Genomic DNA, 24,179 nt, shown 5'->3' with positions numbered 1-24,179 from the left:
ACCTGAGAGAGAACCTCCGCGTACGGCTTTCGGGGAGGCGCCATTCCTCCCCTCCCCTCGTGCCCCTCTGCCGTGCACAGCAATGGGGGAAGAAGACTGACTGGCCGACCTCGCGGGGGGGGGGTTGTGTTTTTTTGTGTGTGTGTGTCTGTGTGTGTGTGTGTGTGTGTGTGTGTGTGTGTGGACTACCGAGTCACCATCGCCCAGGGAGCGTTCAGCGAAGATGCTCGACGGTGTCCGCCTGACAGCAGGCAGCGGGAATTGCGAGGAGGATGCTCGCTTGCCAGGGCTCGTGCGCCCCGTCCCGGATCCTTGCTGAGGCCGGGGGAGGCAAGGACGCGCTGGCAGAGGCCGAGGGAGACGCCACCTGGGAGACAGGGCTGCCCCTGCTCCGACTGCCCCTGCTCCGACGGCACCAAGAGGTTGAGCTGGCAGGATGGCGCTGAGCGGAGTCAACCAGAGCCACGTGCAGCCCGTTTGGGCCGAGATCCCGTCCCGTTCCGCAGACATCGGCGCCCGGGCTGTGCCCAGGTAAGCCCGCCCCGTCGGGCAGGGACCCTCTCCCGATGGCGAGGCCATGGCCCGGCCCTTCTCCTCTTTACTCTCGTTTCCCGCAAGCTGACCTTCTTCTCCCCCTCCTCCCGTAGCACCGGCCCCTTCAATGAGGACCTGACTGAAATCCTCTTCCAGTTAGGCTGCCGCCTCGTCAGGGATGACGACGAGGGCGACCGCAGCAACCTGAGCGCCCTGCCCGCCCAGAACCTGCTCGCGGACCCCGTCACCTCCAGGGTGAGTCTCTCTCCCTGCCCGTCACGTGGGTCCCTCCTTCGCCCCTTCGCGCCTCTCTGTCCTCTCTAACGCTCCCCGCCTTCGCCCCTCCTGCAGGTGCCGTTCCCAGACATCCAGCTGGAAATGGGCATCTTCTGCTCGGCTGCGTGCATCGCCAATGGGCTGTGATCCATATAACGCTAGGCGAAAGAAGCAGCCGGCGCCCTCCGCAGAAGTGCCGCCTGGACGTGGCAGCCTCGACCACGTTCCTCCCCACCCCCCACCACCCAAATAAACCTGCTTTTAGCTCTCACTGCTCTCCCGGAGTCTATTTAGGCTGAACGGGGTGGGGGGTGCGGGGAAATAATGGAGTTGGGAAGGACACTCAGAGTCATCATCTAGTCCAATCCCCGGAATCAAATCGTCCCTGGCAGACAGCCATCCATCCTCTACTTAAAACCTTCCAAGGAAGGAGAGTCCACCACCTCCCGCCGGGAGTGTCCCTTCCACGGGGGAATATCTCTATAGCAGGGGAGCCTGCAGGCCTGGAGGGGCCCAGGATGGCAGAAAACACCATTTTGCTTCCTGAGAAGGGCTTCCTTTGAGCCGGCAATGCCCAGGAGCCAGGCTGGAGGCTCATCAGGAGAGGAGACAAGGATTCCCATTGGCCTCTTTTAAAATAAATAAATAAATAAATTTTTAATAATTTTTGATTAATAACATATGAAATCTTCCCACGTCATATCCAAAATAAAAAAAACAATCCAATTAAACATTTCATATTGATTCATTGAATGGGGCTTCCTATTTTCTGGCTGGTCTGGAGATAGTCTTATATTTTTGTTCCTGCATTTTCTCTATTATTTCCAAATGTCTTCACACAACACCAACTTCACCACACCGGCTCTACACAGTCGTATTTTGGAAGTCGAATGGAATCCATTCCAGAATCCGTTTGACTTCCAAAATGTTTGGAAACCAAAGCACATTTTCCGATTGGCTTCAGGAAGCCCCGTCTGACGTTTGGCTTCCAAAAATAGTTTGCAAACCAGAACAGTCACTGCCAGGTTTGCAATGTTTCGGAGCCAAAATGTTGGAGGAATAAGCTGTTTGAAAACCAAGGTACGACTGTACATTCAAAACACTATTACAACACTTGAACACTCATGGCCTCCGCCCAGTAATTCTTTAGTAAGTCACTCAGAGTAGCTGGAACAACCCAGTCAGTTGAAAGAGGTACAAAAATTAATTATTATGGAAATAGGAGGTAGCAATGGCAGCCATCTTGCTACCTCATAGAACCACTGCAATGGAGACAAAATGGTGGACAAAAGAGGCTAACTAACTGAATAAGAGCATCCAGTCCAACCCTCACAATGCAGGAATGTGAACATTATTTTGCTCATGTTGAACATGGGGGAAAGGAGCTGAAATGGAGAGTGGCTTGCCTGAGACTGCCTAGCAAGTTCATGACAAAAGTAAAACCTTTGTGCTGCATAATTCTGAGGGTGTCAGCTTCCCCTGTAGGGATGTGTATGTCTCTTGTATATCAGAGCAGTCTAGTACCCTGCCCACCTGCCCCCGCAGAAGGGTCTCGCTTCCCACGTCTGCCAGGGAGTCCCATGTCCCCTCTGTGTCAGAAGAACCTGCATCAGAAAAGAAACACACTGTGGTTTGGCCAAATGGCTGAAGAGAACAATGAACGATAGCAGAGGTTGTTCAGTCACCAGAGGTGAAGTGCTGCTACTCTCATTTCGTCCTTGGAGTATCAGTCAGTTAGGAGGAGCTGCATATTTCATTGCAATGATGCGCCCTTTCATGGCCTGAGGGGAGGGGTCTTGTACCAAGAGCCTCCTGGTCTGGGCTTAGGACCTGCCAAGCTGCCCAGATTGTTTTTTCTACCTCTTCAGCCAAGAGGGTAGTTGCTTACTGAGCCCAACTAGCGCTGCCTACACAGACGTGGGAGGGACCACAAGGCTTGGGGGAGGCCCCACACCCCTGGGGTTTGCACAACAACAGGGAAGTTAAGAAAAAACCCCAAAGGGGAAGAACTCTCCCAATTGCCCAAGAACTGAGAACCCTCAATGGACACAGAGTGCAGACTGATTCTGATGGCTGGGTATGTTTTGGGGGGCGAGGTCTCTGATGCTGGTCTCGTGGAGGTCCAGCCTCCTCAAATACTTTATTGGGGACCCCAAATGGACCTCGGTCTCTAGGAATTGGGTTCTGAGGTGGCCATCACCATGATGATATATTCCTGGGTCTGAACTGGCAGTGGCCAACCTGGATCGAGACCTTAAGATGGTAGTGGAGAGCTGGATGAAAAGGCCAACCCTGTGTTCTGCAGCTGTGAAAAAGGCCCATTCCATGCTGGGTGGGGGTCACTTGAAAATGCATTTAAAAACAAGACTGTGGCTACCAGAATGCCAATCTACAAATCTGTGGTGCAAAAACACTTGGAATACTGTAGATCAGCGGTTCCCAATTGGTAGTCTGCAAAACTCACCTAGAGGGTCAGTATGTGGCTGACACATTCCCCTCAACAGTCTGGGACATCCTGTTTTCTTGGGGGGGGGGTCATGCAAAATTGTGATGCCCCAAAATGCTCACGCCTTCTCCTCCTCCTCCCCTCCCCCAGTATGGCTAGCCTGCATAGAGCACCAGCCCCACATTACACCCACAGTTGCCCTCCCAAGAGACTCTTCTGCAGGTGCCTTCTTGCCTGGCTTCCATGCTCAGCCTTTCGTGGACAAGGGGAGAAATGGCCTGCAAGGTCACACACACTCCTCTTCTTTTACCTTTGGGTTTAGCTGAACCGGGGAATTCTGCTGCCACTCACATTTCTGCCTTCTCATAGATGTGGCTTACACCCACTTTGCCACTCCTAAGCGTGCACCAAAAGTGTATGTCTGTGTTTGGATAGGAATACATGGGCAGGTCCCTGCATGATGGCCTCTATTACCTCTAATAACCACTGGGTTTGGTGTGGATAGGAATGTATGTGGAGGTGACCCACCCTGGACACCTATAATGACCACCCACTTTGGTGAACACAGGAAATGAACCCTTGGTTGCAGTCTGTGGCAAAGTTGTCAACTTATCATCCCTGGTTGCTGATCCCCTGGAGTTCCTTCCAGGACAGTCTTGAGGGCTCCCTGCTGCCTCCAACTTTGTCTCTCAACGCATAGTGACTCTGAATCTGCACCCACTCCTTAAACTTGTTACTGTACTTCTTTCAAGTCTAAAACTGGAATGATTAGAGGCGCCCTCTTTGTTGGTGTTGGTGGTGTTTGTGTTCCTTGAGATCCACTGGAAGAATCTTGTTTCACCACTTGCTGTGTCCAGCACCAAATATTGAACAAAGAGGGGCATCTGTTTAATACCCAAGTGTTTGTGCAAGGCTTTCCCATAAATAGGTTTATGACAATAAACAGAGGAAGAGACTTCAAGCAACAACTTGGAACGTAACAAGAAAGAATAATACTGACCCAATCTATAGTTCAGCCCAGCATAATTGAACTGTAATTTCTAGGCTACTGAACTGGGGCTTAGTTCCAAACTGGACCATTTCCCCTGGAATCCTAATTAACGAATAAGCAATTAAACAAAGTTCTTCTTTCTCATTTCAGGGTTGGTAGGAAATGGTCCAGTTTGGAACTGGGCTGCAGTTTAGTAACCTAAAATATATTTCTAATGATCCAGTCTGCTTCCCACATATATTTAACCTCACCAATTAGACTGGGCTGGACTATAGATCGGGTAAGTCTTGTTCTTTCTCTTTATGTTCCAAGTTGTTGCTTGAAATCTGCTCCTTTGTTTATTTCCATAAACCTCTTACGCCTTGCATGAACTCTTCAGTCCTGCGTATTTGTAAGTAAACTGAACTAGATTCTCAGCCCCACCCTAAATATAAAAAAAAAATTACTTCCAGTACCACCTTAAAGACCAACTAAGTCAGTTCTTGGTATGAGCTTTCGTGTGCATGCACACTTCTTCAGATACACTTAGTTGGTCTTTAAGGTGCTACTGGAAGGAATTTTGTTTTGTTTTGACTATGGCAGACCAACACGGCTACCTATCTGTAACACCCTCAATATGTTCCTCTTTTGGGTGGCTTGGAATGGGGAGAACTGTCTCTGCTTTCCTGCTGCTTCGCCGGTCCTGATCCCCACAAGGACCCGCCCCCTTCTTTCTTGCCAGCCAGGTTTCCGGGGAGTCCCTTGGGGAGAGGACGCCGAGGGCCAAATGCCCCCATTCAGCTGGAGGGACTGATCCTTCCTCTCTCCCGTATCTGCAGCCCTGCCGGCGACTGGCCTGGCCGTGAAAGAGCGACCCATTTGATTCGATTTGGGTCGCAGCTTCCACCCCCACACCCGCAGGCGAGGACCTGAGAGAGAACCTCCGCACACGGCTTTCTGGGAGGCCCCATTCCTCCCTTCCCCTCGTGCCCCTCTGCCGTGCACAGCAATGGGGGAAGAAGACTGACTGGCCGACCTGGGGGGGGGGGGGGCGTGTCTGGACTAGCGAGTCATCATCGCCCAGGGAGCGTCCAGCGAAGATGCTCGACGGTGTCCGTCTGGCAGCAGGCAGCGGCAATTGCGAGGAGGATGCTCACTTCCCAGGGCTCGTGCGCCCCGTCCCGGATCTTTGCCGAGGCCGGGGGAGGCAGGGACGCGCTGGCAGAGGCCGAGGGAGACGCCACCCGGGAGACAGGGCGGGCGATGATAAAAGGGCTGCCCCTGCTCCGACGGCACCAAGAGGTTGAGCTGGCAGGATGGCGCTGAGCGGAGTCAGCCAGAGCCACGTGCAGCCCGTTTGGGCCGAGATCCCGTCCCGTTCCGCAGACATCCGCGCCCAGGCTGTGCCCAGGTAAGCCCGCCCCGTGGGGCAGGGACCCTCTCCCGATGGCGAGGCCATGGCCCGACCCTTCTCCTCTTTACTCTCTCCTTTCCCGCAAGCTGACCTTCTTCTCCCCCTCCTCCCGTAGAACCCGCCCCTTAGCGGAGGACATGACCAAGTACCTCTTCGAGATAATCTGCAGCTTCACCTGGGATCCCAGCAACCTGACCACCCTGCCCGCCCAGAACCTTCTGCTCGCGGACCCCGTCAACTCCGGGGTGAGTCTCTCTCCCTCCCCGTCGGGCGGGGGCTCCAGACGTGGGTCCCTCCTTCGCCCCTTCGCGTCTCTCTGTTCTCTCTAACGCTCCCCGCCTTCGCCCCTCCTGCAGGTGCCGTTCCCAGACATCCAGCTGGAAATGGGCATCTTCTGCTCGGCTGCTTGCATCGCCAATGGGCTGTGATCCATATAACGCTAGGCGAAAGAAGCAGCCGGCGCCCTCCGCAGAAGTGCCGCCTGGACGTGGCAGCCTCGCCCTCGCCCCCCCCCCCCGCCCAATAAACCTGCTTTAAGGTCTCACTGCTCTCCCGGAGTCTATTTAGGCTGAACGGGGTGGGGGGTGCGGGGAAATAATGGAGTTGGGAAGGACACTCAGAGTCATCTAGTCCAATCCCCGGAATCAAATCGTCCCTGGCAGGCGGCCACCCATCCTCTGCTTAAAACCTTCTAAGGAAGGAGAGTCCACCAGCTCCCGGGAGTGTCCCTTCCACGGGGGAATCTCTCTATAGCAGGGGAGCCTGCAGGCCTGGAGGGGCCCAGGATGGCAGAAAACACCATTTTGCTTCCTGAGAAGGGCTTCCTTTGAGCCGGCAATGCCCAGGAGCCAGGCTGGAGGCTCATCAGGAGAGGAGACAAGGATTCCCATTGGCCTCTTTTAAAATAAATAAATAAATAAATTTTTAATAATTTTTGATTAATAACATATGAAATCTTCCCACGTCATATCCAAAATAAAAAAAACAATCCAATTAAACATTTCATATTGATTCATTGAATGGGGCTTCCTATTTTCTGGCTGGTCTGGAGATAGTCTTATATTTTTGTTCCTGCATTTTCTCTATTATTTCCAAATGTCTTCACACAACACCAACTTCACCACACCGGCTCTACACAGTCGTATTTTGGAAGTCGAATGGAATCCATTCCAGAATCCGTTCGACTTCCAAAATGTTTGGAAACCAAAGCACATTTTCCGATTGGCTTCAGGAAGCCCCGTCTGACGTTTGGCTTCCAAAAATAGTTTGCAAACCAGAACAGTCACTGCCAGGTTTGCAATGTTTCGGAGCCAAAATGTTGGAGGAATAAGCTGTTTGAAAACCAAGGTACGACTGTACATTCAAAACACTATTACAACACTTGAACACTCATGGCCTCCGCCCAGTAATTCTTTAGTAAGTCACTCAGAGTAGCTGGAACAACCCAGTCAGTTGAAAGAGGTACAAAAATTAATTATTATGGAAATAGGAGGTAGCAATGGCAGCCATCTTGCTACCTCATAGAACCACTGCAATGGAGACAAAATGGTGGACAAAAGAGGCTAACTAACTGAATAAGAGCATCCAGTCCAACCCTCACAATGCAGGAATGTGAACATTATTTTGCTCATGTTGAACATGGGGGAAAGGAGCTGAAATGGAGAGTGGCTTGCCTGAGACTGCCTAGCAAGTTCATGACAAAAGTAAAACCTTTGTGCTGCATAATTCTGAGGGTGTCAGCTTCCCCTGTAGGGATGTGTATGTCTCTTGTATATCAGAGCAGTCTAGTACCCTGCCCACCTGCCCCCGCAGAAGGGTCTCGCTTCCCACGTCTGCCAGGGAGTCCCATGTCCCCTCTGTGTCAGAAGAACCTGCATCAGAAAAGAAACACACTGTGGTTTGGCCAAATGGCTGAAGAGAACAATGAACGATAGCAGAGGTTGTTCAGTCACCAGAGGTGAAGTGCTGCTACTCTCATTTCGTCCTTGGAGTATCAGTCAGTTAGGAGGAGCTGCATATTTCATTGCAATGATGCGCCCTTTCATGGCCTGAGGGGAGGGGTCTTGTACCAAGAGCCTCCTGGTCTGGGCTTAGGACCTGCCAAGCTGCCCAGATTGTTTTTTCTACCTCTTCAGCCAAGAGGGTAGTTGCTTACTGAGCCCAACTAGCGCTGCCTACACAGACGTGGGAGGGACCACAAGGCTTGGGGGAGGCCCCACACCCCTGGGGTTTGCACAACAACAGGGAAGTTAAGAAAAAACCCCAAAGGGGAAGAACTCTCCCAATTGCCCAAGAACTGAGAACCCTCAATGGACACAGAGTGCAGACTGATTCTGATGGCTGGGTATGTTTTGGGGGGCGAGGTCTCTGATGCTGGTCTCGTGGAGGTCCAGCCTCCTCAAATACTTTATTGGGGACCCCAAATGGACCTCGGTCTCTAGGAATTGGGTTCTGAGGTGGCCATCACCATGATGATATATTCCTGGGTCTGAACTGGCAGTGGCCAACCTGGATCGAGACCTTAAGATGGTAGTGGAGAGCTGGATGAAAAGGCCAACCCTGTGTTCTGCAGCTGTGAAAAAGGCCCATTCCATGCTGGGTGGGGGTCACTTGAAAATGCATTTAAAAACAAGACTGTGGCTACCAGAATGCCAATCTACAAATCTGTGGTGCAAAAACACTTGGAATACTGTAGATCAGCGGTTCCCAATTGGTAGTCTGCAAAACTCACCTAGAGGGTCAGTATGTGGCTGACACATTCCCCTCAACAGTCTGGGACATCCTGTTTTCTTGGGGGGGGGGTCATGCAAAATTGTGATGCCCCAAAATGCTCACGCCTTCTCCTCCTCCTCCCCTCCCCCAGTATGGCTAGCCTGCATAGAGCACCAGCCCCACATTACACCCACAGCTGCCCTCCCAAGAGACTCTTCTGCAGGTGCCTTCTTGCCTGGCTTCCATGCTCAGCCTTTCGTGGACAAGGGGAGAAATGGCCTGCAAGGTCACACACACTCCTCTTCTTTTACCTTTGGGTTTAGCTGAACCGGGGAATTCTGCTGCCACTCACATTTCTGCCTTCTCATAGATGTGGCTTACACCCACTTTGCCACTCCTAAGCGTGCACCAAAAGTGTATGTCTGTGTTTGGATAGGAATACATGGGCAGGTCCCTGCATGATGGCCTCTATTACCTCTAATAACCACTGGGTTTGGTGTGGATAGGAATGTATGTGGAGGTGACCCACCCTGGACACCTATAATGACCACCCACTTTGGTGAACACAGGAAATGAACCCTTGGTTGCAGTCTGTGGCAAAGTTGTCAACTTATCATCCCTGGTTGCTGATCCCCTGGAGTTCCTTCCAGGACAGTCTTGAGGGCTCCCTGCTGCCTCCAACTTTGTCTCTCAACGCATAGTGACTCTGAATCTGCACCCACTCCTTAAACTTGTTACTGTACTTCTTTCAAGTCTAAAACTGGAATGATTAGAGGCGCCCTCTTTGTTGGTGTTGGTGGTGTTTGTGTTCCTTGAGATCCACTGGAAGAATCTTGTTTCACCACTTGCTGTGTCCAGCACCAAATATTGAACAAAGAGGGGCATCTGTTTAATACCCAAGTGTTTGTGCAAGGCTTTCCCATAAATAGGTTTATGACAATAAACAGAGGAAGAGACTTCAAGCAACAACTTGGAACGTAACAAGAAAGAATAATACTGACCCAATCTATAGTTCAGCCCAGCATAATTGAACTGTAATTTCTAGGCTACTGAACTGGGGCTTAGTTCCAAACTGGACCATTTCCCCTGGAATCCTAATTAACGAATAAGCAATTAAACAAAGTTCTTCTTTCTCATTTCAGGGTTGGTAGGAAATGGTCCAGTTTGGAACTGGGCTGCAGTTTAGTAACCTAAAATATATTTCTAATGATCCAGTCTGCTTCCCACATATATTTAACCTCACCAATTAGACTGGGCTGGACTATAGATCGGGTAAGTCTTGTTCTTTCTCTTTATGTTCCAAGTTGTTGCTTGAAATCTGCTCCTTTGTTTATTTCCATAAACCTCTTACGCCTTGCATGAACTCTTCAGTCCTGCGTATTTGTAAGTAAACTGAACTAGATTCTCAGCCCCACCCTAAATATAAAAAAAAAATTACTTCCAGTACCACCTTAAAGACCAACTAAGTCAGTTCTTGGTATGAGCTTTCGTGTGCATGCACACTTCTTCAGATACACTTAGTTGGTCTTTAAGGTGCTACTGGAAGGAATTTTGTTTTGTTTTGACTATGGCAGACCAACACGGCTACCTATCTGTAACACCCTCAATATGTTCCTCTTTTGGGTGGCTTGGAATGGGGAGAACTGTCTCTGCTTTCCTGCTGCTTCGCCGGTCCTGATCCCCACAAGGACCCGCCCCCTTCTTTCTTGCCAGCCAGGTTTCCGGGGAGTCCCTTGGGGAGAGGACGCCGAGGGCCAAATGCCCCCATTCAGCTGGAGGGACTGATCCTTCCTCTCTCCCGTATCTGCAGCCCTGCCGGCGACTGGCCTGGCCGTGAAAGAGCGACCCATTTGATTCGATTTGGGTCGCAGCTTCCACCCCCACACCCGCAGGCGAGGACCTGAGAGAGAACCTCCGCACACGGCTTTCTGGGAGGCCCCATTCCTCCCTTCCCCTCGTGCCCCTCTGCCGTGCACAGCAATGGGGGAAGAAGACTGACTGGCCGACCTGGGGGGGGGGGGGGGCGTGTCTGGACTAGCGAGTCATCATCGCCCAGGGAGCGTCCAGCGAAGATGCTCGACGGTGTCCGTCTGGCAGCAGGCAGCGGCAATTGCGAGGAGGATGCTCACTTCCCAGGGCTCGTGCGCCCCGTCCCGGATCTTTGCCGAGGCCGGGGGAGGCAGGGACGCGCTGGCAGAGGCCGAGGGAGACGCCACCCGGGAGACAGGGCGGGCGATGATAAAAGGGCTGCCCCTGCTCCGACGGCACCAAGAGGTTGAGCTGGCAGGATGGCGCTGAGCGGAGTCAGCCAGAGCCACGTGCAGCCCGTTTGGGCCGAGATCCCGTCCCGTTCCGCAGACATCCGCGCCCAGGCTGTGCCCAGGTAAGCCCGCCCCGTGGGGCAGGGACCCTCTCCCGATGGCGAGGCCATGGCCCGACCCTTCTCCTCTTTACTCTCTCCTTTCCCGCAAGCTGACCTTCTTCTCCCCCTCCTCCCGTAGAACCCGCCCCTTAGCGGAGGACATGACCAAGTACCTCTTCGAGATAATCTGCAGCTTCACCTGGGATCCCAGCAACCTGACCACCCTGCCCGCCCAGAACCTTCTGCTCGCGGACCCCGTCAACTCCGGGGTGAGTCTCTCTCCCTCCCCGTCGGGCGGGGGCTCCAGACGTGGGTCCCTCCTTCGCCCCTTCGCGTCTCTCTGTTCTCTCTAACGCTCCCCGCCTTCGCCCCTCCTGCAGGTGCCGTTCCCAGACATCCAGCTGGAAATGGGCATCTTCTGCTCGGCTGCTTGCATCGCCAATGGGCTGTGATCCATATAACGCTAGGCGAAAGAAGCAGCCGGCGCCCTCCGCAGAAGTGCCGCCTGGACGTGGCAGCCTCGCCCTCGCCCCCCCCCCCAATAAACCTGCTTTAAGGTCTCACTGCTCTCCCGGAGTCTATTTAGGCTGAACGGGGTGGGGGGTGCGGGGAAATAATGGAGTTGGGAAGGACACTCAGAGTCATCTAGTCCAATCCCCGGAATCAAATCGTCCCTGGCAGGCGGCCACCCATCCTCTGCTTAAAACCTTCTAAGGAAGGAGAGTCCACCAGCTCCCGGGAGTGTCCCTTCCACGGGGGAATCTCTCTATAGCAGGGGAGCCTGCAGGCCTGGAGGGGCCCAGGATGGCAGAAAACACCATTTTGCTTCTTGAGAAGGGCTTCCTTTGAGCCGCAATGCCCAGGACCCAGGCTGGAGGCTCATCAGGAGAGGAGACAAGGATTCTCATTGGCCTCTTTTAATATAAATAAATAAATAAATATTTTTTATTAATTTTTCATTAATAACATCTCAATTAAGAACATATGAAATATTGCCATGTCATATCCAAAATAAAAACAAAAAATAAAAACAATACAATTAAACATTTCATATTGATTGATTGAATGGGGCTTCCCATTTTCTGGCTGGTCTGGAGATAGTCTTATATTTTTGTTCCTGAATTTTCTCTATTATTTCCAAATGTCTTAAAACCACATAACACCAACTTCACCACACCGGCTCTGCACAGTTGTATCTTGGAAGTCGAATGGAATCCATTCCAGAATCCGTTTGACTTCCAAAACCTTTGGAAGCCAAAGCACAGCTTCCAATTGGCTTCAGGAAGCCCCGTCTGACGTTCAGCTTCCAAAAATAGTTTGCAAACCGGAACAGTCATTGCCAGATTTGCAACGTTTGGGAGCGAAAACGTTCAAGGAATAAGCTGTTTGAAAACCAAGGTACGGCTGTACATTCAAAACACTATTATAACACTTGAACAGTCATGGCATCCGCCCAGTAATTCTTTAGTAAGTCACCAAGAGTAGCTGGAACAACCCATTCAGTTCAAAGAGGTACAAAAATTAATTATTATGGAAATAGGAGGTAGCAATGGCAGCCATCTTGCTACCTCATAGAACCACTGCAATAGAGACAAAATGGTGGACAAAAGAGGCTAACTAACTGAATAAGAGCATCCAGTCCAACCCTCACAATGCAGGAATGCGAACATTATTTTGCTCATGTTGAACATGGGAGAAAGGAGCTGAAATGGAGAGTGGCTTGCCTGAGACTGCCTAGCAAGTTCATGACAAAAGTAAAACCTTTGTGCTGCATAATTCTGAGGGTGTCAGCTTCCCCTGTAAGGATTTCGATGTCTCTGGTATATCAGAGCAGTCTAGTACCCTGCCCACCTGCCCCCGCAGAAGGGTCTCGCTTCCCACGTCTGCCAGGGAGTCCCATGTCCCCTCTGTGTCAGAAGAAACTGCATCAGAAAAAAACAAAACAAAAAATTCCTTCCAGTAGCACCTTAAAGACCAACTAAGTTGTTCTAGGTATGAGCTAGTTGTTCTAGGTATGAGCTTTCGTGTGCATGCACACTTCTTCAGATACACACTGTGTATCTGAAGAAGTGTGCATGCACACGAAAGCTCATACCTAGAACAACTTAGTTGGTCTTTAAGGTGCTACTGGAAGGAATTTTTTTATTTTGTTTTGACTATGGCAGACCAACACGGCTACCTATCTGTAACTGCATCAGAAAAGAAACACACTGTGGTTTGGCCAAAACTGGCTGAAGAGAACAAGGAAGGCCCAGCCTCCTCCAGTACTTTATTGGGGACCCCAAATGGACCTCGGTCCCTAGGAATTGGGTTCTGAGGTGGCCATCACCATGATGATATTACCCAGCACCTGCAGGAGAAGCAGAGGTGGGGAACTTTAGGCTGGGAGGATTGAGCGGGTGCAAAGGAAGAAAGGAGGGAGGCCCCCTCCAGAGCCCCCCTACGGGGAGGGAGAGAGACTCCCTCAGAAGGTCATCTCCTCCTCCAGCAGGGCGCTCAGGTTGCTGAGGCCGCATGCAATGCTGTCTTGGGGGGGGCGCTGTGAACACTTGGAATAACTTTCTGAGAGCAAGAGCTGTTTCACGGTGGGACAGACTCCCTCTGAAGGTGGTGGACTCGCCTTCCTTGGAGATTTTAAAGCAGAGGTTGGCTGGCCATCTGTCTGGGATACTTCAGCTGAGATTCCTTCATTGCTGGGGGTTGGGCTCGATGAGCCTCGGGATCCCTTCCAACTCTACCATTCTGTGATTTAAAAAATGCACATCTTAACCCCACACATATATATTCATGGTCTGAACTGGCAGTGGCCAACCTGGATCGAGACCTTGAGATGGTAGTGGAGAGCTGGATGAAAAGGCCAACCCTGTGTTCTGAAGCTGTGAAAAAGGCCCATTCCATGCTGGGTGGGGGTCACTTGAAAATGCATTTCAAAACAAGACTCTGGCTACCAGAATGACATTCTACAAACCTGTGGTGCAAAAACACTTGGAATACTGTAGATCAGCGGCTCCCAATTGGTAGTCTGCAAAACTCACCTAGAGGGTCAGTATGTGGCTGGCACATACCCCTCAACAGTCTGGGACATCCTGGTTTTTTTGGGCGGGGGGTCATGCAAAATTGTGATGCCCCAAAGTGCTCATGCCTTCTCCTTCTCCTTCCCTCCACCAGTATGGCAAGCCTGCATAGAGCACCAGCCCCCCATTACCCCCACAGCTCAGCTGCCCTCCCAAGAGACTCTTCTGCAGGTGTCTTCTTGCCTGGCTTCCATGCTCAGCCTTTCGTGGACAAGGGGAGAAATGGCCTGCAAGGTCACACACGCTCCTCTTCTTTTAGCTTCGGGGTTAGAGCGACCCATTTGCTTCGATTTGGGTCCTAGCTTGCACCCCCATCTCCGCAGGCGAGGACCTGAGAGAGAACCTCCGTACACGGCTTTCTGGGAGGCGCCATTCCTCCCCTCCCCTCGTGCCCCTCTGCAGTGCGCAGCCATGGGGGAAGAAGACTGACTGGCCGACCTCGCGGGGTGTGTGTGGGGGTGTGTGTCAGGACTACCGAGTCACCATCGCCCAGGGAGCGTCCAGCGAAGATGCTCGATGGTGTCCGCCTGACAGCAGGCAGCGGGAATTGCGAGGAGGATGCTCGCTTGCCAGGGCTCGTGCGCCCCGTCCCGGATCTTTGCCAGGCCGGGGGAGGCAAGGACGCCCTGGCAGAGGCCGAGGGAGACGCCACCCGGGAGACAGGGCGGGCGGTGATAAAAGGGCTGCCCCTGCTCCGACGGCACCAAGAGGTTGAGCTGGCAGGATGGCGCTGAGCGGAGTCAACCAGAGCCACGTGCAGCCCGTTTGGGCCGAGATCCCGTCCCGTTCCGCAGACATCGGCGCCCGGGCTGTGCCCAGGTAAGCCCGCCCCGTCGGGCAGGGACCCTCTCCCGATGTCGAGGCCATGGCCCGACCCTTCTCCTCTTTACTCTCTTTACTCTCTTTTCCTGCAAACTGACCTTCTTCTCCCTCTCCTCCCGAAGCGGGCTCCCCGTCAGTTCGAACCCAGAGAAGTCCATTTTCGATGAACTCTGCCGCCTCACCATTAAAGCCGTCGCCCGCGCCCTCGGCATCCCGAGCCCCCTGCCCGCCCAAAACCTGCTCGCGGACCCGGTCAACTCCAGGGTGAGTCTTTCTCTCTTCCCGTCACGTGGGTCCCTCCTTCGCCCCTTCGCGCCGCTCCGTCCTCTCCGTCTAACGCTCCCCGCCTTCGCTTTTCCCGCAGCTGCCGAGCCCAGACATCCAGGTGGTAATGGCGGTCAACGTCCGGGCTCCTAGATAAGAGCGCCAGCGTCTCCATCGACAGCCGCCCCGTCATGCTGACCTCCAAGTACCGCTAGGCCAGAGAAGCAGCCGCACCCTCCGCAGAAGTGCCTCCTGGACGTGGCAGCCTCGCCCTCGCCCCCCCCGCCCAATAAACCTGCTTTTAGCTCTCACTACTCTCCTGGAGACTATTTAGGCTGAAGGGGGTGGGGGTGCGGGGAAATAATGGAGTTGGGAAGGACACTCAGAGTCATCTAGTCCAATCCCCGTTATCAAATGGTCCCTGGCAAACGGCCATCCATCCTCTACTTAAAACCTTCCAAGGAAGGAGAGTCCACCAGCTCCCGGGAGTGTCCCTTCCACGGGAGAATCTCTCTATAGCAGGGGAGCCTGCAGGCCTGGAGGGGCCCAAGATGGCAGGAAACACCATTTTGCTTCTTGAGAAGGGCTTCCTTTGAGCCGGCAATGCCCAGGACCCAGGCTGGAGGCTCACCAGGAGAGGACACAAAGATTCTCATTGGCTTCTTTAAAAATAAATACATAAATAAATTTTTATTAATTTTTCATTAATAACATCTCAATTAATAACATATCAAATCTTGCCACGTCATATCCAAAATAAAAAAATAAAAACCATCCAATTAAACATTTCATATTGATTAATTTAATGGGGTTTCCCATTTTCTGGCTGGTCCGGGTGTAGGGCTGGCAGTGATAAAAGGGCTCCTCGGTCTCAGACGGTGCTGAAGAGGTTGAAGTGCAAGGATGGCGATGAGCGGAGTCTGCCAGAGCTACGTGCAGCCCGTTTGGGCCGAGATCCCGTCCTTTTCCTGGGACATCAACGCCGTGCCCAGGTAAGCCCGCCTCGTCGGGCAGGGACCCACTCATGGGGGCGAAGCCGCTGTTGTGACCCTTCTCCTCTTTACTCTCGTCTCCTGTGGGCTTTTAGCCACGCACCCCACCGCCCACACTGTTTCTCCCTTCCTACCGTAGCACCTCTCTGGCTACATCAGCCTGCAGGGAAAGAAACTACTTTGGTTTATCCGCAAGGATGCCGGACTCATGGACAACATCCATCGTCGACACCCTCGAGGACCTGAGCGTCCCTGCCCGTCCAGAACCTGCTCATGGACCCCGTCAACTTCCAAGTTGTGATAGGAATTTTATTGTCTTAGATATATAGTAATGTTCATAAGTGCACCAACCAAGCACATACATAGATCAGCACAGGAAGGCCAACCTGGAACCATTTTGATTCCTAAACTGAATAAATGTTTTCTCTGCAAACTGGAAAAGCCTCTCCATTGTCTTTTCCTTCACAAATCCTGTCTTAAGGGTATGTCTGTGTTTGAATAGGGTGTGAGCCTGTGACCTGGCCCAGGAACTAAGGATTTATCCTTACAAAAGACTGGCCAGGCTACCCAGGCAATCCAATCAAATAACCTGCCAGACAGGAGATAAACAAGGAGAGGAGGAAAGCAACATTCAAATTTCTGTTTTAAGACCACCTTTTCTGTGATGTAGGTGTGATGTATCTGAGGGGTGGTCTTGGGTTACACCCCTTCTGTGATGTATGTAGGATGTTTCTGGGGGTGGTCTTGATCTACAGGGTGGCAATTTCAAAAATCTTTATAAGGCCTTGCATGCCATTTTTCTGGGTCCCTCCTCTCTTCTGCGGGTGAGGGGAGACCCTGTTGCAACAGATCAATAAAGGCCAAGCCTACAGGCTGCTGTTTTGCTCCAAGTAATCCTGGTTGGTGTCTTTGTTTTTGTCCAAGGGAGCCCTCGGATTTTTCCGTTAACAAAGTGAGTCGGGGGGGGGAGCTGCGGGGGCACGTTCCTCCTTACTTTCCTCCACTCTTACTCTTACCAGGGGTCAGGAGACTTTTTCAGCAGGGGGTTGGTCCACTGTCCCTCAGACCTTGGGGGGGGGGGCTTAGTTTGCCTACCCATGGCTTAGACTCTCGCTCTCCTGGCTCTTAGCCAGCACATGGCTCAACCTTCACATAGGATGGAGTCCGCAAGCAGAAAGTCTGAGATGTAGCTCAGACTTCTTTTCAATGTAACCACAAGATAAAGCCTGCATTTTTTTTTTACCCTAACCCAAAAGGGCTCCAAGGGCTGGGAAGAATTCTGTTTGATACTCAGGGCACTTGGCACGGCTGGCTGCCACAAGAGACCTGCAGGACCAGCTCACCCAAGCATGCTTCCTCATTGCTATATACAGTGAGAGGGGGGGAAGTATTCGATCCCCTGCTAAATTTGCCCGTTTGCCCTCTGACAAAGAAATGACCAGTCCATAATTTTAATGGTAGGTTTATTGTAGCTGTGAGAGACAGAATAACAACAGGAAAACCCCCAGAGACCCCTGAGCATCTGTGGTTTCTTCCCCCAGGGGGACAAAGGGTGGAAACAGGGGCTCCTTTCTCTTCAGTTACACCAGCATAGGCGCCGACTCCATGGGGCCTGAGGGGGCCCGAGCCCCCTCAAAAATTCGTTTGGGGGGCTCTGCCCCCCCAATAATTTAAGAAAATTATTAGTTATATTATGCTTTGTAAAATCACAAAATTATGTTGGTATTTTTTATTTTCCTTGTTTGACGATAGTTACCTTTTAAAATACATTCAGTAATGAGTTAAAACAAAGCCACTCCCGATCTAGAGAGGGGGTGGGGTTGCGGGCTCTCGACCCATCAACAATCTCGCGGGGCTGGCTGGCGTCAGCCCTGCGAGAAGCGGGGATTCCCCCTAGCTCATTAATATTCACCGCCCACGGCGGCAGCCAGTCGGCTGCCGCAAAGGGCGGGCCCCTCACAGGTTCACTTAAGGTCGGGGCAGCCCGGGGCTGAGGTCTTGGGCCCCCCCAATATTTTTTATAAGTCGGTATGGGCCCCCGCCCCCCCAATATTTTTTATAAGTCGGCGCCCCTGTACACCAGGAATGAAGAACTGAACCTTTGGTCCTCCGTCACAGCCAGCATGGCCAGTGATGATGGCAGCTACAGACCAGTGATACCTGGAGGGCCAAATCTCTGCCTTACAGCAATATAACTCAGTCCCTGAATCTCAAGAGGGGCCTAGGCTCATCCCCAGGCCTAGGACTTCTCCCTGCTGTGAATTCGCTGGTGCTGCACGAGTGAGCGTTTATTGGCACACCTTCGCCCGCACTCAGCGCAGTGGTGGGGCCTGTCCCCCAAGTGTGTCCTCTGGTGCTTGGTGAGGTGAGAGGAGTCGACAAACTGCTTCCCGCACTGAGGACACTCGTACGGCTTCTCTCCCGAGTGGATCCTCCGGTGTACCGTCAAATGGCCGCGCTGGCCAAAGCGCTTCCCGCACTCGGCGCAGCGGTGCCGCTTCTCCCCCGTGTGGGTCCTCTGGTGGACGGCCAGCGCCGACGGCCAACGAAACCCTTTCCCGCACTGGGAACACAGGTACGCGCTGTCCCTGCTGGCGGCGCCCAGGTGTGCTGGGAGCCCCTCAGCTCCCACAGGCCTCTCTCCATACTCTTCATTTCTGGCCAGTGCAGGGAGGGGAGAGAATCCGGACGCCGCTCCACAGCTACCAGCTGCCGGAGAGAAAAGAAGACTGAAGGCCTGAAGCTGGCAGGAGGAAGGCTCTAAACGATACAGCCAAGTATTTGCAGCCAGCCAACCCTGAGTGGGGTGTAAATGCACTAATGAATAAAAAGAAAATAAATGTTTAACGTAAGGAACAGCTGGTGCCCATTTGGACCGGCAAGGCAGAAAGTAGGGAGCCCAATAGCAGGTAGCATCAAAGACAATGACTGGCCAAGTCAATTAATTCTTGTTTTTTTCCTCCCACATTCACAACCTACATCTCAAGCGCAGTGATTCCTTTTTAAATGGGCATGCCTTCCCATAAATAATTATGGGAAGGGCAGTTTATTCAGGGTGCTAAGAGGTGTTGGGAAACCTATTCTATTCCCTTCGCAATACTCTCAATTCCCAGAGTGGTTTAATAGTCAATCCCTCTTCGCAGGGAATTGTAGCTCTCAGATGCAGCTTTGTCACGCTGGCCACGTGACCCGGAAGTGTCTCCGGACAGCGCTGGCCCCTAGCCTCTTGAGTGAGATGGGCGCACAACCCCAGAGTCTGTCAAGACTGGCCCGTACGGGCAGGGGTACCTTTACCTTTACCTTTTTAATTGTAGCTTGGGGATGTTTTCTTCCCCAAAAAGTTTTTGATTTGCGTTTCTACTGAAATGAGGCTGCATCTTAATGTTGTATTTTAATCTTGTTTTTAAGTTGTATTTTAATCAATTGTTTTTATATCTGGTGTTAGCCGCCCTGAGCCCAGTCTTAGCTGGGGAGGGCGGGGTATAAATAAAATTTATTATTATAAAGGGGAATAGAGGAGAGAGAATGAGTGTGACTGGCACAAGGTCACCCTGTAAGCTTTTTGGCTGCATCTGGATCTGAACCTGGGTCTCCCAGGTCCTAATCCAACACTAACCATACTGGCTTTCTTATAGCAACTCTGTAAAAATCATAGAAACATAGAATTGGAAAGGGTTCCAAGGGTCATCCAGTCCACACACACACACACACACACACACACACACACACCCGCCGCAATGCAGGAATCTCAACATTATTTTGCCTGTGTTGAGCATGGGGGAAAGGATCTGAAACGGAGAGTGGCTTTTGCCTAAGACTGCCTAGCAAGTTCATGACAAAGGTAAAACTTTGTGCTGCATAATTCTCAAGCCGTTAGCCTCCCCTGTAAGGATCTGGATGTCTCCTGTATATAACAGCAGTCTAGTACCCTGCCCACCTGCTCTTGCAGAAGGGTCTCGCTTCCCACATTCGCCACGGCCCCCTTCGTCTGCCAGTGAGTCCCATGTTGCCTCTGTGTCAGAAGAACCTGCATCAGAAAAGAAACGCAGTGTGGTTTGGCCAAAACTGGCTGAAGAGAACAAGGAATGATATCAGCCCTGGCCTGAAAACCAGGAAGTGGAACTCCAATAAGGGACATCACATGAACTGGAACATAGTACTGCTGTTTCCAAGACATGGCAGAAACAGCTGGTATGGATGGCCCCATACAAAATCCTGTGAACAGGGTTGCTGCACACTAATTTTACAGAACTGGGGAGAGCTCAAGGGGAGAGCTGGAGGCAAATGTAGGGGTAGTTCTAGGTTTTGTGGGGGGTGGCACACCAATCACATGCTACTTAACACTTAGAACAATACTCTAAGTTAAACTCAACACTCTAAGTTAAAACAACAGTACAAGCTATGCGCCCGTGAAGATGGCAACGCCTATGTAAACTTGAATTTCAAAAATGCAGCAACTACTCACCCAGAGAGCTGGCATCTCCTCCACCACCTGCCTGCTTGGCCTTCCTGAGGAGGCTCTGCCTTGTATCTGACGGAGCCAGCTCTGCCCTTGGGGAACTCACGAGGGTGTCCTCGAATGACCCTGACACCTGAAATTGCAGGGAAGGTCCCGCTCAATGCAGGAACAGGGCTGGTAGGAATGAGCATTCGATATCCTGGCACAAACTCCCTGGAACAGCTTGGGGGAGCAAAGGACTTCACTGGGTTTGAGACAGAACTGGGGACTCTCACAAGTCAGCATGATTTGATGTCAGAATGTCAGGATGCCAGCCAGCAATAAATCATACGAATTATAAGCTCAGGGAAGCCAGGCCTAATGAGCACAGCAACTCTTCTGAGTAGGTTTTGCTCCTACTCATAAGATGCCAAAATCTCCTTCTCTCTGGGTCCTTCCCAAGCAACCTGAGACTCCGCTGGCACGCCTGTTTCTGCTCCTCTCTCTTCATAATCCCTTCTGGTCCTGGGATACCTGAGGGGAAGGGAACTGGTCACAGCAGGAGGGGAAGACCCCCTGACTTCTTTATCGCTGCCTCCCTCCTCTCTTGCTTTTGCTTCTAGACTTCTCTCTGCCACAGATTCTCCCCACTCACTAAACCCTGTTACCTCTTCAGCTTCTGACACTGCCTCCTCCCAGCCTGTTCCTCTTCTCCCTCTGATCTCCCATCATCATCCCAACACCAGTCCCCTGACTCTGAGCCTTCTTTCCTTGGGGGTTCCCAACTAGTGCCTCCCACTCCTCCTCTGTATCCAGCCAGTCCATGACACGGAGCCTCAGCTGGGACTCCTTACAGTCAGGAAGGTTTAAAAACATTAGGAAGCTGTAGGATTTTTCACTTTTACCATCATCACAAGGGGTAAGCTGAGAAAGGGGAACCAGTGGTCCTCCAGACAATGTTAGACTCCAGCTCCCATCAGCCCCAGCTGGCATGGCCAGTAGTCAGGGATGATGGGAGCCAGAGTCCATCAACATCTGGGGGGCAGCAGGTTCCCCACTCCTGATCTCCTAATTCTCTTCCCTGCCTTTTGTGTCCTGTCTGTTTAGATTTTATGTCTTTGGACACGGACATTCTTTGCTTCTAACTTTGGGCAAAGCACTTACATCGTTCTCCATACAGCTAAAGTCTATACAAATTAAACATATTATTCCAAGCCTTAGTGCACCAGATTTTCACAGCTCATAAAGCAGCTTTGACCATCTTTGCCTTTATGAAGACATTTTACGTGAGAAGGATTTTATTAGATGGTGATCAGGAGGAGGGAGGTGCTTTGTCTCCCCTCGCATAAGCACCTAAGGAAAACTTCCCGCATGGTTAGACCAACTTGGGACCCCAGGGATCAAGAAGGAACTGCAGGATCCTCTCACCTGGAGTACCTGCCTCTCAGCCTCCTGCTGCCTTGCCAAAAAATTCTCAGCCAGGTTCACCGCCCGGGCACAGGTTTCTGGGACTTGCTCCCAAACTTGGCTCCGGACCTCCTCTGGCAAGATGGTCAGGAATTGCTCCAGGATCAGCAGCTCCAGGATCTGCTCTTTGCTTCGGCTCTCCGGCCTCAGCCAACGACGGCAGAGCTCCCAGAGCCGCCGGCAAGCGTCCCTCGGCCCCCTTGACTCCTGGTACTGGAACTGCCGGAAGTGCCTCCTCCGCTTCTCCGACGCCACGGGTTCCCTCTTCAAGATGGCTGCCTTCACTTTCCCATAGTCCCTTCTGTCACTAGTGTCCAAACTGAGGTAAGCCTCTTGGGCCTCCCCGCCCAGGGCTGGCAAAAGCCGGGCCACCAACTCTTCCCTCGGCCACCGGCAGGCGTAGGCCATGTGCTCAAAGGAAGCGAAAAGTGCCAGGATGTCATCCCAAGGTTCAGCCTCGGTGGGCCTTGTTCTCCCCCATCCAAAAGAAAGGGGATGTTCTGTTTCTGGGCCTTGGATCTCCCAGTGCTGGATCCTTCCTGCATCTGGCTCCTCCTTGACCAGTGGAGACACCTTCCATTGCAAGAGCTTCCTGGCATGAAGGACACAAGAAGCCTGTCCTGCTTTTTCTAGGGCTTGTCCCATTCTGAGGGCTGCTGGTGCTTGCTCTTCCATTTTAATGCCTTGCAGGCTCAGTGACGCTTGGGTCACAGCCCCCAGGTCTGCCTCGGCCCCCTCCTCCGTGGCCATCTTCTCTCTCATGGTACCACCTTCACACTCTCTTCAAACCTGCATTCTTGCTCCCCAAAACTCCCTTTCTCACATCCATCAGTGACTACATGAGGCAGCCGTGGAAGAATTGTAACAGCAACATCGTTTAAATAGACAATTACAAATTATTTTGTACGATAACAAGTGTGAATGAATCAGGCAGCAGCTTCTTTTTCCTTTTAAAAAAATCATTTTTTTAAGGCAAGGATTTACAAACAGCATTTGTGCTGGCAGGCAACCATCTCAGGAAAGACATTTTCCTTTTTGGTCTTACGTAGCAGGGTACGTCTCTTTAAGATAGCGCCTGTGTGTGCATTACTGAAAAATGAAGAGCAAAATAGTTTTTTCCTCCAGGGCTGTTGTTTTATGAAGGTGCGGATTCGATCAATTTAAACAGCTACAATGGATCAACTAGCATTTCTTGAATCAAGTGAGTGCCCTAATTAGGATATGATGATCTGCAGAGTAATGTGACATCTCTGAGCGATGAGAACCAACTGTGCCTGAAATGATGAGATATGGTTAAAAAAAGAAATATTGGTGTAGATCAGGGAGAGGCTAGTGAACCAGGGTTGGCCCTCTCTCAACATTCTCAAACTATGCTTTTAAATGAAACCTGTTTAATCTCAGGGTTCCCACCCAAGGGTCTTTTGGTATTGTAGTTCTTGGAAGGAATCAGAGACTTCTAATAATGCCCTCAACACTCTTTGCATAACCAGTACTTTTCAGAGTTGTTTGGGGGGAATCCAGGGCATTTAACCTGGCTTCAAACTGTTTCCAGAAATGGCTCATGCAAGGGATGGGGTATTTATGAGTCCAGAATTGACTCAGGATTGCACTCAGTTCTGTCCATGGTAGAGATATCCAAGGGGTGTCTGTTTATTATCCAGCTGATAAAAGGTCTGTTCTCCTGCCCATTTGTATGCATGAATTGCACAACTTTTCTGAAAGCAAAGCACATTCCTTTCAGCTGCACAGGTTGGAAACTCAAGCAGCTAAAGGAGATTTTGGTCTGCGGGGGTGGGCTGGTGGGATGGTGGAGGGTAACAATCTTGATTAGAAAGCATGTATGCTTGTGAAATTAATAATCGCAGGGGTAGCTGCTAAGCCCCCCTTGATATTTATGCATTTACATCTATTTCCCTTTTCTCTCTCTGGCTAAAGCACCCTATGGGTGCTGCGTTCTCCATCTTCCCGGGACCTCTTTTTAACTCACCCCCAGGACTGCCTCGCCTCCACCACAAGCTCCTGATTCTCCTGTTGAAACACTGCCCCCCTCCCACCTCCATCTCCAGAGAGGCGGAGCAGGAAGGTTCCTCTCCGAAGCCCCTCTCGCGCTCCCCTGCTCTATCATATTAACCCTTGGAAAATCTCATTCGTCGCCACGTTATCAATAGAAAAGAGAAACCGGATCGGCGTCGCAGCAAAGCTGGCTCAAATCATCTAACTTTTCACGCTCTTTCCATACAATAAAACAAAAGAGGGGGGGGGAGAGATCTGCCGTTTAAGAATTGAAAGCAGGTTCAAAAATCCAGCCCAGGCTAAGCCAATGCCTTTGTATGCGCGATAACCTGGCTCTTCGGCGCAGTAGCATGGGTTTATGTGCGTGCACGGGAGTGCCCGTTCACACGTTACGT

The 24,179-nt window shown here is 51.6% G+C and overlaps 1 protein-coding gene and 1 long non-coding RNA gene across 6 annotated transcripts; one reads left to right on the top strand and one right to left on the bottom strand.

The window, feature by feature from the left end:
* Window positions 1-423: 423 nt before the first annotated feature.
* LOC310830704 lies at window positions 424-15,099 on the top strand. The gene is made up of 3 exons (XR_014557680.1): window positions 424-531; window positions 648-789; window positions 14,975-15,099. It is a non-coding gene; the product is annotated as an uncharacterized lncRNA (long non-coding RNA).
* Window positions 15,100-17,947: 2,848 nt separating this feature from the next.
* Window positions 17,948-23,966, bottom strand: LOC310830703 (zinc finger and SCAN domain-containing protein 23-like). Of its 5 annotated transcripts, none has more exons than XM_083710533.1 (5): window positions 23,759-23,966; window positions 21,733-23,045; window positions 20,332-20,458; window positions 19,804-19,893; window positions 17,948-18,683 (listed from the first exon to the last, which is right to left on the bottom strand). In XM_083710533.1, the coding sequence occupies exons 2-5, from the start codon at window positions 22,531-22,533 to the stop codon at window positions 18,106-18,108; spliced, it is 1,596 nt and encodes a 531-aa protein (XP_083566659.1). In that variant the 5' UTR covers window positions 22,534-23,045; window positions 23,759-23,966; the 3' UTR covers window positions 17,948-18,105. The 5 variants fall into 5 exon arrangements, with proteins under 5 accessions (XP_083566659.1, XP_083566662.1, XP_083566661.1 ...); XM_083710536.1 differs by having other exon boundaries at window positions 17,948-18,575; window positions 23,759-23,963; XM_083710535.1 differs by lacking the exon at window positions 19,804-19,893 and having other exon boundaries at window positions 23,759-23,964.
* Window positions 23,967-24,179: the final 213 nt, after the last annotated feature.

This window comes from Podarcis gaigeae (assembly GCF_964106915.1).
Source record: "Podarcis gaigeae genome assembly, chromosome: 13".
In the NCBI taxonomy this organism is placed as follows: Eukaryota; Metazoa; Chordata; class Lepidosauria; order Squamata; family Lacertidae; genus Podarcis; species Podarcis gaigeae.
The sequence above is the reverse complement of the archived record's forward strand: the minus strand, read 5'-3'. Positions and strand labels throughout refer to the sequence as shown.

Excerpts from the sequence above, each read along its gene's own strand:
- LOC310830703 (XM_083710533.1), bottom strand. The coding sequence starts at position 22,533 with ATGAGAGAGAAGATGGCCACGGAGGAGGGGGCCGAGGCAGACCTGGGG. Across the intron at positions 20,459-21,732 it reads CTGAGAGGCAGGTACTCCAG|GTGTCAGGGTCATTCGAGGA; the intron begins GTGAGAGGATCC and ends CTGCAATTTCAG. Across the intron at positions 19,894-20,331 it reads AGGAGATGCCAGCTCTCTGG|GTTCTTCTGACACAGAGGCA; the intron begins GTGAGTAGTTGC and ends TTTCTGATGCAG.